Source organism: Cryptomeria japonica, chromosome 3 (assembly GCF_030272615.1).
Source record: "Cryptomeria japonica chromosome 3, Sugi_1.0, whole genome shotgun sequence".
Classification (NCBI taxonomy): Eukaryota; Viridiplantae; Streptophyta; class Pinopsida; order Cupressales; family Cupressaceae; genus Cryptomeria; species Cryptomeria japonica.
The window spans coordinates 152399911-152415637 of NC_081407.1; the positions used below are offsets into that span (position 1 = coordinate 152399911).

At 39.4% G+C, this 15727-nt stretch overlaps 1 protein-coding gene across 4 annotated transcripts in view; it reads left to right on the forward strand.

The window, feature by feature from the left end:
* LOC131067798 (probable NAD kinase 1) overlaps positions 1–15352 on the forward strand; it is a 223324-nt gene extending 207972 nt beyond the window's left edge. For all 4 annotated transcript variants that reach the window (XM_058002958.2, XM_058002956.2, XM_058002955.2 and 1 more), the window contains 2 exons: positions 13640–13947; positions 14786–15352. In XM_058002958.2, coding sequence (XP_057858941.2) covers positions 13640–13947; positions 14786–15094 — 617 coding nt within the window. In that variant the 3' untranslated portion in view covers positions 15095–15352. The remainder of the gene's footprint in view (positions 1–13639; positions 13948–14785) is intronic.
* The last annotated feature ends 375 nt before the right edge of the window (positions 15353–15727 follow it).

A 15727-nucleotide genomic window follows, 5' to 3' on the forward strand; every position in this document is an offset into this window, starting at 1 on the left:
CCCCCGAATCCCATATTCCCCCATCAGCATTGGCGCAAAGAACAACAACAGAGTTTGAAGGAGTATGAGATACCGCCGTGGCTGTCAAGGAATGGATTCGAAGCATTAAAGAAAGGGGAGAACTGATCATTGAGGATGTAAAAGAAATGGCCCACCACCGAGAAACCATTTTGGTCAAACTATTCGAAGTAAAGAGGGAATGCCTCAGGGTTCATGAGGTAGTTGCTACAACTCTTCCCCTCATGAGGGCTCTTTTCTGGACCCATGCGCAAATTCCTACATTGTCCGCCATCCTAGATCCCTATAACATCAACATTTTAAAAGAATGGTATTGGACCATCACCATGAAGAGCAAAACAAAAGATACCATTAACAAAGAGCAAGAGACATGCGAGGAAATTTTGAGGGACATGAGGGACCTTGGTGGGACAATCCTCCGATCAATGGTTTTGGGTTGGAAAAATAGTCTGTCCGATGATGTAATGCAACCGGACTGGGAGGATGGATTGAGAATGGATAAGATCGCCTACTCCACGGAGGATCTGGATTTTGCCAGTAAATTGCATTCAGATATTTTATGTTTTGAGGCTCATCGGTCCGACTGGAAAGATGGTTTAAAGCACGTAGATCGTCATTTGGAAGGCATGCAATATAAGATACGCCATCCTCCTATGCCTCAGTTCACGGTGCTGTTCCAGCTGTGCATTAGGTTTCAAGAGTATGTTTGTGCAGAACGTGCGGCAGGTCGAGACCTCTGGAAAGACTATTTGAGTGCCGAGGATGAATTTCTGGAAAATGGATCTGCAGCTGAAAAGGAAAAAGTGCCTTCATAAAATGCATATTTCTTTTAAAAATCTAAAAGGCACTTTTGGCCATAAAGTTCATGTTTAACTGCCAAGTCAGCTGTAAATTTTGAGCTTCGTGCATGCACACTTTTTGAGCTGTTGTTGGTCGTTATTAATTACCTTTTTTAGGTAGTTATTGTTCCTCCTTGGGTGGTTGTTGATATTTACCTCCTATTTATGGGCATGGGTACTATTTTGTACAGATGAGCCTGGGCCACTTGTTTTGTTTAAATCTTGGCCATTCATCTAATTCTAAAACTCTATTTAAAGGGACTAGTTTTCCCTTATTTTGTAAGAAGTCTAAGATTGTTGCTAAAGCTCTGGCGAAATTTATGCAGGATAAATGGAAATTAAAGTTGTTTCATTTCTTTGTGAGTGCATGGTCTCCTTCTTCACCATTTAATTATTCTGTTATGTCTTTTATTTTCAAATAGTATTTTTAGGATAAACATTTGATAGAAGCCTTGGTGTTCATACCATTAAGGACTGACTGATTGTCACTCCCCCTGCATGGTTAGTCTTAACCCACTTATATGCTCAATTCGGTTGTTAAACATTAAGTGAATGAATGTCAAAATTCTGCATTTATGTTTAGTAGCATGAAAATTTAGTTCCCCTTGAAGATTGCACTAGATTTTTTACAGCATTGTGCTTAAATAGCTGATAATGTTAAATCTGGTTATTTGGAGGTTTTTGTCTATTTTCTTGAACATGTTATCTTAGATAATTAATCAGATTTTCTCTATCTCTTTTCCCCTTTCCTCTTTTTCCTTTTTTTTTACCAAGAAGAAACCATACAGTCTAGCTGAGATAGTATCAATCCAACTGAAATCAACCAATATAAAACTGTTAAACTTTAGGGAACTCACTCGAAAGTTGTTCATCTAACCTTAAGTCCCCTTTGTGTTTCCAGCAAAACACATCAAACCACTAAGTTATCCTGCAGTCAAGACCTGACAACCGAAACGTTGAGGTAATCCCCATTGATCAATTAAAAAACAGCACTAGGGATTTCCTTATTTCAAGAGAGGATAGGATTCTTAGTATTCTATTCTGCATTGGCCGGATGGAACCGTAGTGATGCGATTTCAGATACGTCAACACTACGCAAGGCAAGTCTACAATCAACAAACCGCTCGTAGTATGGATATACGAATTTCATTGTTGATCATACAAATTTCTTCCATTCACCTAATAACATGAAATCAAATTTGAGAAGTATAGAGACCATGCAAATTGTTGAATCGACCCATAGAATTCACCATTTCTTCAATGAAGTTTACAAGTCTTTTGCAACAATATCTTGGCAACAATCTTTGCCTTCTCTTTCTACTCTACTCTAACTATTTCCTACTCTCTGACTATTCACTATTAGCTCCCTATTAACCTTTACAAATAAAGAGCCAGAGCTTTATATAGAGAGCTCCTTACAAATTGACGGCTCTAATTGACTTAGAATCAACGGCTAGGATTATAAGATAGAAACCCTAATTAGGGTTTGTTACAACAAACTTCCTCTAGCCAATGAGAAAATTACATTCCAAGAGTGAGGACCAATAGGAAGCAGGGGTAGGTACACCGAAGTTTGTGTCGCCTCCGATAAATTAGGTACATTGAATCTGGACATGCTGAGGTGGACCAATCCGACCGGAGGGATGATGACTGGGATGCCACCTTGTCTGACGTTTGTGACTTGGTTGATCCTCCTCTGTTTTTGATGTGATCAATGATGTACCTCCTTGACTCCCTTGTGCTTGATAAGGCTTCCTTATGGTCAAGTCTTCTTCCTCCGGTAGCATATCTCGCCCTGAAGTGCTGGCAAAGCCTTTCTTTGTCATCTTGTGGTAGAATGAGATCTTGAGGCTAACTTGAACTCCTTGAACACCCCTAGTCTTCCAATGCTTCAAAACACCTTGAGTCCTCCCTTTGTGCATGTGGAACGTCCTTGATGATGATGGACTGGAAGAGGTCGTCCTTGCCCTAGCCTAGTCTTCTTCCATCTGCAAAACCAACCAAAAGGTGATTAAGGACACATAATGAATTCATTCTAACATAGCATTTCCTACCTTAAATCATCAACAAGAAGACATTAAAATGAAGTTTACTCAAGATTCTCCCCAGGGACAAGCCCTATAAAAATTTCGCTCCGGACCCTTTGGAAGGGTCAGGAGCGGATTTTGCATTCCTAGCCTAAATTCTTCTCACTTTGTGACCATGCTTGCTTAGATGCATACCTAAGGATCCCTATAATCTCAACCAATACCAAGTTTGAGGTAAAATTGGAGCAAGATGGAGTCTTTAAGGATTTCGCTCTGGACCCTTTGGAAGGGTCAGGAGCGAAATTCTTGTTTAAGCTCAAGTTTTATCACTTCTCCACTCCAAAATGTCTTCCAAGGAAAGCATATGCTAGCTTTCTCTTCACCAAAGCCTAGGAATCCACAACTTGACCTTCATCATGAGCCAATTAGGTGGAATTGAGAATTTCGCTCTGGACCCTTTGGAAGGGTCAGGAGCGAAATTCAAGTTTTAGACTTGATCCTTCATTTTCTTCATTCCAATTCACCTTACAAGGCAAGAATACCTCGCTCCACCTTCAACCATGCCATAGGAATCAATGTTTTGGCTTCAAACAAGGAGAAAATAGGTGTTTTGAGGAATTTCGCTTTGGACCCTTTGGAAGGGTCAGGAGCGAAATTCTTCATTTAGGTTGATTTCTCTTACTTGGCTCCACTCTTCTCACTTTGTTCTACCTTGACTCTCCATTTGGATCCTTCTCCCATGTATGCAACAATTTGTTTGACCTCAAAATGGCTTGCTAGGAGAAATTCGCTAAAAAACATGGCCAGGGACAGGACCTATCTAGGATTTCGCTCTGGACCCTTTGGAAGGGTCAGGAGCGAAATTCTTGTCCTAGCCTAAAATCTTCATTTTTGGTGGCCAAAATCCATCCAAGGGCAATCCTAGGGGCATCTCCCAACTTCTCTCACCTTGGTCTAGGCTTGGCTTGGCACAAATTTTGGAAGATAGAATAGGTTTTAGGATTTTCACTCTGGACCCTTTGGAAGGGTCAGGAGCGAAATCCTTGTCCTTGAGCTTATTCCTTCATTCTTCCATTTCAATTCACCTCAAAGGCCAAGAAAACGTTATTCCATTCCTATCTAGGCCATAAAAACCAAAAGCTTGACTTGATTTGCAAAGGAAATAGGTGATCTTAGCAATTTCGCTCTGGACCCTTTGGAAGGGTCAGGAGCGAAATTCTAGTTTTTGCTCAATTCCTTCACATTTATTGATCACTAGCAACTCAAAGTCATTCCTAAGGACAAATCCAATCCTATCTCACCCTGGCCCACACTTGACTTGGCACAAAACTGGGAGAAAAGAGTGGTTTTGTGGAATTTCGCTCTGGACCCTTTGGAAGGGTTAGGAGCGAAATTCCCATTCTAGGCTTGACTCTTCATCTTTTCAATTCCAATCTTCTTTGCAAGGCAAAAATACATCACTCTTCGCCCAAGGAACAAGGTTTGTGGAAGCAAATGAGGTTAATAAAGAATTTTGCTCTGGACCCTTTGGAAGGATCAAGAGCGAAATTCATCTTTTAGGCAAAATCTTCATCTTCCAATGCATCCAACCACCGCCCAAGGCAAGAACATACCAATTAACCTTCCCACATGCCTTAGAAACCAACACTTGGCCAAAACAAGGAAGAAAATGAGAGTTATGGGGATTTTCGCTCTAGACCTTTTGGAAGGGTCAGGAGTGAAATCCTCATTCTTGGCTTGATTTTCTACTTCATTCCTCCAATTCTTCCTCAAACGTAATCAATTCAACTTCCTTCCATCCTAATCAAGGCAATCCACCATCAAACTAGCTCCAGACAAGGACAACCTAGGGCTTAAGGCAAAAAAGAAGGTCAAATGAAAGATTTTGCTCTGGACCCTTTGGAAGGGTCAGGAGCGAAATTCTCCTTCCAGGTTGATTTCCATCATTTTATTGCTTCAAACCTTCTCTCCAAGGCAATTATGCATCCAATTCCTTCAAATCATTCCTTAGAAGCTCCAAACTTGGTCAAGTTAAAGAGCAAAATGGAGAAAAAATGAATTTCGCTCTAGACCCTTTGGAAGGGTCAGGAGCGAAATTCTTGTCTTGGTCAAAGATCCTTCACTCTTTCACATTCTATCACCTCAAAAGGCAAAGACACATCATTCTACTTCCAACTATGCCCAAGGAACAAGGTTTGAGTGCAAACAAAGAGGAAAAAAGGTCTCTTCTAAGAATTTCGCTCTGGACCCTTTGGAAGGGTCAGGAGCGAAATCCTAGTTTTGCTTAATTTCCTACCTCTTTCATCCAATCCATCTTCAAAATTTGGTCAAATTTTCTCTCCTCTCGCCACATCCAAGTCCATTTGTCATCCACTTGGCTCCAAAGTCTTCATTTTCAATGCCTTAGGCCAAAATTGAGGATCAAATGAGGATTTCGCTCTGGACCCTTTGGAAGGGTCAAGAGCGAAATCCCTGTTTTAGGCTAGTCTCTCACCTCTTTTCTCCTTTTTATGTCTTGGACACACTTTGTTAGGCTTCCTTCCATCATGATCATGCAAATTTGCTCTTCAAGTTGACATATAACTCCGGGTTTTTGAAAAATAGGGTTTTACATGAATTTCGCTCTGGACCCTTTGGAAGGGTCAGGAGCGAAGTTCACCCTTAGGCCATGATCCAGACTTCATTTTTCTCATTTCCTCATTCAAACAAGTGCTTTTACCTTCATTCAAGCCTAGGAAAGGGTTAGCTCAGAACCTGGGTCAAGGTGGAGTGTCTTGTGGAGAAATTCGCTCTGGACCCTTTGGAAGGGTCAGGAGCGAAATCCTAGTCTTGGCATGATTTCCTCCAAGATTGACTTGACTTTACCTCCAGACTCATCCCTTGATGCATAACCTATCCGTTTCCAATCTCAATTCGCACAACAATTCTTAAAATCGCCTCCTGAATCTTCACTTTGCCACTGGCTCTATTTAATCAACTCCGACTTGACAGAAGACAAGACTTTGACTCGAAAACCAACAATCCTGACCTATCTCGACTTACGACCTTTATCCCTTTTTGCACAATTTATCCATTTCCCACCTCCTGAAAGGCAAGATCTTTCCAAGATAACACTAGGGTTCAAGGCAGACAACATACGACTTCCCCAAGCTCAGGTTAAATTTAGTTCTGAAAGAAGCCTTGGATGAGCTTTTCGAAGGAAACCCTAATCTACCCAACCTAGGCGACCACTAACTCACTCAAAACACCTAGCAAGTAGAGAAAAAACCAAGCTAAGGGAAAGCAAAACCCAAGAAAACAGAGGGGGTCCCCATCCTGATGGGGCGATGTGTGAAATGGTCACAACACTTTTCCCTGAACAATCAATAACTCTAGTAAAATAAGAGCCAATTGAACATGTAACAATAATATTGTTGAGTGAATAATGTTTGATATTGGTCCATCCATCAATGATGATGTAGTAGTCATCCCTTATCCAAGTTTTTATGCATTTCTTCTATCATTACACTCACCTTATAATATTCTCTATCAAGGAGTGCATAGCTTATGTTCTCCAGGTGGGAAAAATGAAGGACCAACAGCTATTATAAATTTGAACATTTATCTCCCTTGTTAGAAGTAGAAGCCTCTCCTCTTTAACTTCCAATATCTATAGTTTTGGTAGACAATGACACACTAAGCTGCTTAGTCTCCATCAAGTTATGGTTTCTCATTCTTAGGATGGCTATAAGCTCTTACTACTTTATTTTCTTGGTAGAAGTTCACTGGATAATGTTGATCAGGTTTAAAGCACCAGAATACTGAAAGGGGGGGAGGGGATTCAGTATTCCCACTTATTTTAAACAATAAACTTTTTGCCAATTGAAACTGTCCTCCAAAAATATCAAACTAACTTGACTAAATTAAAACATTTAATGCAGAATAAAGAACACAATCACAAGATAAACACTGGAATTTTGTACGTGGAAAACCCAAATGAGAAAAAACATGGAGAGTGTTAACTCTTAGGAAAATATAACTGGTTATAGTTGTGTTTACAAACAGGTGGCTCACTGCCAGATTACAAAAATGGCTCACTGTCGAACTGCTCACTGCAGATGCAAAAAGAAAAACGGCTAACTACCGGAATGCTCACTTCAACTGAAAAGGTTGAACTGAGAAGATTTGCATCTCCAAATGCATGAGATCAGTTCCAAGATTAAGCTCAAATTACAAATCTCAAATTTTATAGAAGATCCGGTTAGAGATCTTTGCACCAGGTCCGGTAAACAACTACTGCACTAAAGACATAGAATACCTTCGTTGTCTGCAACTCTCACATACACTGCTTCTTTCACTGCAAACTATCTTCCGCACATCACACCACTCTCTCTTGATCAATGTCTCATTTGCCACTCATGTACATATATATATATATATACACAATTCCTTTACATACTTTTGATTACCAATGCATATATCGGGATTACCAGAAAAAGGGCAAGGGTCATTCGGACCCAAGAGAATGGACTTATTGTCTCGAGATTAAGACCAATATCTCCAAAAAGAAGACTCCACACATTCCAAGCAAATTGCAATCACAAAACACGAAGAGATAGTTATGATAATTACCAAAATTGCTAATACCGAGATGTTGCTAACACAGAGATCAACAAGAATTCTTAACACCGGGATATCGGGGTCAATGAGAACTCAATGGGACCTCAAAAATGTCATCATCCAAAGCTGTCCATGCTACATAATAACTTCTAACCAAAAACCACAACACCTAAACTGCTCATACATACTGAAACCGCAACACCTGAACTGCACATGCATACTGACCGCATACAATCCTTGCATAACTATATCCATATAACATCCATGACGTCCGAATTGATATCCGGAGCTCCATAGACTATCTGGTATAGAACCGGATGACAGGTTTGACATCAATGACAACATTATTCACACAAGTCTAACAATCTCCCCCTTTGTCATTGATGGCAAAACATATTCAAAACATGATTGCGCCAACTCCCCCTTACTCATGCAATTCCACAAAACGACATTCCTTGAACTCATATTCCTTTCTCCCCCTTTTGACATCAAGGACAAAGGATGCCTCTGATGAAAAAGAAAAGAATAGGTATAACCAAAAATGTGAATCTTACACAAAGAAACTTTCAGCTGCTGTTCTTCGGAAATATAAGCTTGTATTTTTCTTTCAATTCTGGAAGAACTTCCCAAGAACGAATAGCCAATTTGATACTTACTGAAAGGCTTCTGCGCTCAATCAGCAAATCAACCGAATTTGAAAAGTTATCTGGAGCAGTTGGATTCTTCTCATACTCTATTGTGTCCTCAAGCAATGCTGAAAAGTGTTCTAACTTGGCTTCAACAATTTCCTTAACTCTCCAAAACATGCTCACAAAGTCCTCTTTCTGCCTTTGCAGCATACGAAGCTCAGTCTGAATGGAATTAACTCTTTTCCTCTGCTCACCATCCTTATCATTTAGAAAATCAAAAGATTTACCTAGACTTGTCATTTCTTTTTCAATAGCATCAATTTTACCTTTGTGCTTCACCGCTGTTGTCGGCCAAGAGATACAATATCTATAGATTCTGCTAGCACTGCGGATACAATCTCTTAATTCCTCTATGTAGATTGACAAGTAGTTTTTGGCTTTAGTACATTCATTCAGCAGACTTTGCATATCCAGGCCTTTTTCTTCAACATACTGCTCAGACATTCTTTCTTTCAGGATCTCAGTCAAGGATTCCGGAAGCAGATTACTGATATCTTTTGGACTAATGTTGTTCTGGATTAAATGCTTCATCACGCTCTCAATTTTGTCTGACTCGACCAAGGTCAACCATTTCACACCAATCTTTTGAATTCCATCTGCACTGACAACCAACTTTGACAGATTAGACTCATCATCTGAGTCTCCAGCTTCTCCAGCTTCTTTCTCATTCACTTCCAAAACTCCTATAGCTGCAAGGAATTCCGGATCCTCAATTATCACAACATCTTCTACCTTGCTTCTCTTTGGTTCTGAAACACCAACAGGAACAGATCGTCTCCTTTTCTTCTTTCTGAAAGATGAATCTCCAGAGCCGGAAGAGAAAGAAACAGTAACCGGGCCAACTCTCCACATATCCACAAATGATTTAAAATAATTATTGCATATTTACTCTCTGTTATCCAAACTGTTCAGATATTTGAATATTTGTCTTGCAATCGGCACACCAGATTCCCAAATGACAATGTCTTTTGCCGAAAGGAATTCTAAACAGTACATAACTAAACTCACAAGCAATGACCCATATCGAAAAGCATAATTTTTCTCTTTTGTCATCTTGATACTTTCTAACAACAATTCTTTCAATAATTCACACAAGTCAAATGATATGTTCTCCATCACAAACATATATGCCATATATACTACAATTGCCGAGGTGGCTCCTTCCCTATTTCTAAAATAGACTTTGTAAGAGATGCCATAGGCAACATACCTCACTACAGGATTGACGATCGTATTGATGACTAGAGCTTGTTGATCACCCTTTACGCCGGTTAGGGCTTCCATTTCCTTGTTCAAGGTCAATTTCTTTGCTGGAACTTCTCCATTGTCGCACAAGCTAGTGACCATAGAAATTATTTCCTTTCTAATTGGATAGGGTTTATCCAACACAATGCAGTTATCTCGCACACGGCTAAGAATTACTCTGATTACTTCTGCATTGTCGAACCAAGGGAATTCGGTCCACACATTCAGACCTTTGCCTTCTAAACCTTTGACCCTCTGCAATTCATCATCCTTCAAACCTGCTTCAACTATTCTAATCTTCTCTGGGTTGAACTCATCCAAGAGCACTTTGTCCATAATCTGAAATTCTTCGCTGCTAGATTCTCCGACAATCATTTTTCCTTCCATGATTGCTCCTCCTACTCACTTTACTACTGCTCTACTATTCGCAATGATCTCAAGCAAATATAACTGTTATAAAAGAAATGAACTCAAGAATTGATACTTATCTTACTAAAGATGCTTCATTAGGGTTTCGTCGCCAATAACTGTCTTTTCATTGATGTCATCATGATTCCTCTGATTACCGGATACCATTCAAGCACTGTCATGTCGGATTAGTGACATGATCCATTCAAACGGGGAGGCTAGAAGATTTTTCGTTCAAATCACAACTCCCCCTGACCTGAAGCTCTAAACTTAATTTCCGGAGGGAGGGGTGCCTGCATCAAATTCCGGTACTCCAAGCTTACTTCCTTCGTTCTCATTCTTCTTTCTCCAAACCAAGTTTTCTTTCTTCTTTGATTCATCATTCTTCATTGCACTCTTCTTGACAGGTTTTTCCTCATTTCCTTTCCTGCATTGGTTAGCATAATGTCTGGGCTGATTGCATTTGAAACAACTAGCAATTTTCTTCTCAAATCTTACCGGATGAAATCTGTACTTGCATTGATTGGCCTTGTGTCCATAGTTATTGCAATTGCAACAGTGTCCTTGAAAGTTATAACTCTTCTTGTTTGCAGCAACCGGGTTATAATTTTGATTCACAACATGATTCCTACAAAGGCTTGCTTTATGTCCAAACATCTTGCAACCATAACATTGAATGCTTCTACAATTCATTAGCTTGTGTCTAAATTTATTGCATTTAAAACAATAGCCATTAAAAGATGGGTGCCTTTGTGCATTGGGTTGACGGATTGGTGATTTTCTTGCATTTGATTTTTGATTCTAGGATTTCTTCTCATCTTCTCACTTCTTCTTTGTATCAGCTTTGACCTCCTTATTTTCTTCTTTGCACACACTGGTTTGGAAACCAAGTCCGGTTTTATCTGACTTAACTTGTTGCATGCTAACCAAATCTTCCAGGAGCTTGTTGTTGTCAAGGATCTTGTTTTCTACCTTCAGATTCTTCACTTCTTGTTCAAGCTTTTCACATTCTTCAGATTTCAGCTTTAATGTCTCTTTCAGGAACTGCTCTCTCTTATCCTTTTCCTCCATTTTCTGCATCAGGTCTTTGATGGTCTCATTCGTTTGATTCAACTGATTGTTAACCTCCTTATGTCTCAACTTGAATTTCCGGATTTGCTCTCTAATCTTCTATACACATTCATTTGCTATCTTCACATTCTCCTTCAGTTCTTCATTCTTTGATTCAACACTTTCCAAATTTTTAAGGGCCACCTTCAATTCTTCATCCATCTGAAATTCTTCATCGAAGTATATAGGTGCCATGGCTCAACCAACACGGATCTCTCTCAAGCGGTTAAGCTTTCCAAGCAAGGGACCAAAGCTCTAATACCAATTGTTGATCACGTTGAAAGCACCGAAATACTGGGAGGGGGGGGGGGGGGTGTGAATCAGTATTCCCACTTATTTAAAACAATGAACTTCTGGCCAATTGAAACTGTCCTCCAAAAATATCAAATAGATTTGATTGAAGGAAAACAGTTAATTCAGAATAAAGAAGAACACAATCACAAGATAAACACCGGAATTTTGTACGTGGAAAACCCAAATGGAAAAAACCACGGAGAGTGTTAACTCTCAAGAAAATATAACTAGCTATAGCTGTGTTTACTGTCGGGTGGCTCACTGCCAGATTACAAAAACGGCTCACTGCTGAACTGCTCACTGTAGATCAGTGTTCCACGGGGACGCGTCCCCCCCCCTTTTGGGCATGACCCCCTGTCAGAAACGTCTCGAGGACGGGGGGATGGGGACGCGACGTCCCCCGCCGTCCCGCCGCCGGGACGCAGAGACGTCCCCGCGTCTCCTAGGGAGACGTGGAGACGTCTCCTTGGGAGACGTTTGGGTGTCTCCCCATCCTTCAAGAGACGTGCAGACATCTCTCCAAGGACGGGGAGACACCCAGACGTCTCCTGTCGCCCCCACTTATATGCAATGTTTAAAATTAAAATTTTTTTAAAAAGTGAGTTTTTAAGTTTTTTGAGGGTTAAGGGGTAACTCTAATTGGACGTGGGCCAATAGAAAAATAACACCCGACGCCTTTAGAAAATAATAAAAGTATTTTTGGCCTCGCGGGGCGCTGCCCCTCGACCCCGCCCTGTATCGCGACAGGGAATGCGCAAGGGGCGCTGCCCCTTGACCCCAACTTGGGGGCGCTGCCCCCAAACCCCCGTTGAAAAATATAGGGGGAAACCGTGCCTATAGAAGTAGGGAAAATCTAACCTCCGAGTTTGATTAGGCTCCATATAACAACACAACTTAGAAATCTTGGTATTTAGATTTAGTATTTCAAATTTCCTATAGTCTCATTTGAAATGTAATTCTTACATTGTAATACTGTCATACATCTTTTCAAAACTAGTTTTTCAAGTACTATATGTATATGTACAAGTATATAAGCACCACCACCCCGCCACCCCCCGGCCGCCGTCCCCCTGCCGTCCCCAAATTTAGGCCCTTGGTCCCCCCGTCCCGGAAACGCGTCCCCCCCGTCCCCAACGCCCGTGGAACACTGCTGTAGATACCAAAAAAAAAAAAATAACTGTTGGAATGCTCACTACAACTGAAAAGTTTGAACTGAGAAGATTTGCATCTCCAAATGCATGAGATCAATTCCAAGATTAAGCTCAAATTACAAATCTCAAATTTTACAAAAGATCCGGTTAGAGATCTCTGCACCACTATTTTACAGCAGGTCCGGTAAAGGACTACTGCACTATTGAGACACAGAATACCTTCGTTGTCTGCAACTCTCACATACACTGCTTCTTTCACTGCCAACTATCTTCCGCACATCACACACTCTCTCTTGATCGATGTCTCATTTGCCACTTTTATATATATATATATATACAAGAGGATACAATTATAGAATAGTGTGTCGGCTAGGGCCAACACATTATCAATAAGCTCATGTCGGCCTTTGCAATACTTCTACACAATTCTTTTACATACTTTCGATTACCAATGCATATATTGGGATTACCGGAAAAAGGGCAAGGGTCATCTGAACCCAAGAGAACAGACCTATTGTCTCAAGATTAAGTCCAATATCTCCAAAAAGAAGACTCCACACATACCAAGCAAACCGCAATCACAAAACACGAAGAGATACTTCTAATAATTAACAAAACTGCTAATACCGGGATGTTGCTAACACCGGGATCAACAAGAATTCTTAACACCGGAATACCGAGGTCAATGAGAACTCAATGGGACCTCAAAATGGTCATCATCCAAAGTTGTCCATGTTGCATAATAACTTCTAACCAAAAACCACAACACCTGAACTGCTCATTCATATTGAAATTGCAACACCCGAACTGTACATACATATTGACTGCATACAATCCTTGCATAACTATATCCATATGACGTCCGGACTGATATCCGGAGCTGCATGCACTGTCCAATATAGAACCAGATGACTGGTTTGACATCAATGACAACATTATTCATACAAGTCTAACAGATAATAAAAAATATCTTGTATTTATGCAAATCTAAAGAATTTTTCTATATGGAATACTTTTAGATCACTTAAAAGAGGGAAGTTCTTCGAGAATTTTTATTTGGTGTTTGAATAAACAGTCATTTCTTACTTATTTCATATGATTTTGTAGTTTAGTTTATGTAATATTTTGTCTAAAATCTGTGGCATAGATTTTGTCCTTTCCTAGTGCAAGTCTTCTAGGAATCATGAAATTTGGTTATTTGAACTTCAAGCATATGCCCATGCATGCAAAGAAAGCAATTCCTTGACTTTTATTCTCAGAGAGTGACTGTTATCGGGACTGTCTAGAAATGATTATGAGGGGACCTGTTAGTATTACTTTACGCCATCGTTTACAGTGTCAAGTTCTTCGAGATGCAGGATCTGATGAAAAATGGAGAGAAGAACCCATTTTGGTGTTGAACGAGGTCACTATTGACCGTGGAATGTCATCATTTCTTACTTACTTAGAGTGCTACTGTGATGATTCCTTTGTTACCTGTGTTCAAGGAGATGGATTAATTCTATCAACAACTTCTGGCAGTACTGCTTATTCATTGGCAGCGGGAGGTTCCATGGTGCATCCCCAGGTCAGTTTTCCGCTTTGAATATTATCTTCTCGGATAATATAATCAGTTTAGTACAAATGACCTGTTTTTATTTTAGAGACATGTTTCGTTTCTAAAATGAAAATTCCTACATCTTAGAGAAGGAACAATCTCTAATCTACTAATTCAAAGATCACATTTTGATCTTCTGATTACATATCTAGATTTGAATTTATATAGCCATTGAAGTGGAAAATCAGACCACAGCCATAAGTGAATATCAATGTTCTGTCTTTGATCATGCATTAAATTTTGGAAACTTTCAAAGTTATATCTGGTAGTAAGCAAAATCTTTGGAAATTATGTACCATAATAATGAAGAGCTCTGCTAGATCTTACTCTAAATTTCTGTCTTAAATGTTTACATCTAGTACCTTCTTGTCTATGTAGTTTACAATAGTCTGCTGCCAAACATTTCATCAAAAATCTCCGTAGGAGATTTTCTTCAAGATCATCTTGAAATCTGGTGAACGTTATGATTTATATGCACCTTCTTATGGGTACTTTCTTCTGGTATTCGTATTGACTGTAGAAGCTTACTTCTGCATTGTCTATTTATTATTTTTCGTTAGAAATTACGGTTTATTTTCCTTAATTTGGACAAGTTTGTATCCATATTATGAGCACTATTTACAAATACCTTACAAAACTTTGTTGGGAATATATACGAGGGTTGAAAATTTTCAGTATAATTTTCATTGGCTTGGAAAATATGCAGATTATGAGTATGCTTTAGGGGGAACCCTATGGCATCATATTCAATTATTCAGTTAAAGTTTCTTTGTTTCTGACACTGACCATATTATTCTGCCTTATGCAGGTCCCTGGAATACTTTTTACTCCAATCTGCCCACATTCTTTATCATTTAGGCCTCTCATCCTACCAGAATATGTTACAGTTAGGGTGCAAGTTCCTTTCAACAGTAGAGGAAAAGCATGGGCCTCTTTTGATGGAAAAGATCGAAAGGAGTTAAAACCAGGAGATGCACTTATTTGCAGCATGGCTCCATGGCCTGTTCCAACAGCATGTGAAGATGACTCCACACATGATTTTTTGCGCAGTGTTCGTGAAGGTCTTCATTGGAATTTGAGGAAACCCCAATCACTAGATGAACCCAAAGACATATGAATAGCTACATGTTATAAAATTAAAGTACTTTGGTGGCCACTAAGGAAATCCTACCTTTCCTAATTTCTATTTTTCATCTCGAATATTTTGTGTCATTCTATTTCAATAGCGAGAATTTACTCCCATTGTTTGAAATGTGACAAGTCCCCCGCTTGGCATGGAATTTGAATAAAGCTGCCATTTGTACGGAAAATATTCCTCAAAGTGGCTATGTACTCAATATTATGCTAAAAATTAAAATGTCTATATTATCAAGTATTTTAGAGTTAGTTCTGGTATTTGCCTATTCATCTTTTCTTGAATTAATAGAGTTTGTAATCATTCTATTAAAAAAAATTCAAAAATTTCTTTGTATGCGCAAACATCACATACCCAAACATATGTTCTCTTGCAGATTGATAATAATTTAAACTACAATTTGGAGGAAGAGCCTCAAATGCATTCCACAAAAGTGTTCAAGTTCAAATTATAGCTGCTACTTTCAGCCTTCTTTTGTCTTGCTGGTTCGACCCTTCTCATGGACTTTTGTATGGTTTTTGTAATGATGTAATGAAGTTAGTATGGTTTTATGTAATGATGCAATAAAGTTATGGTTTCTGGTTCTTATTTTAGTCTTTTGACTAGCTGTTATGT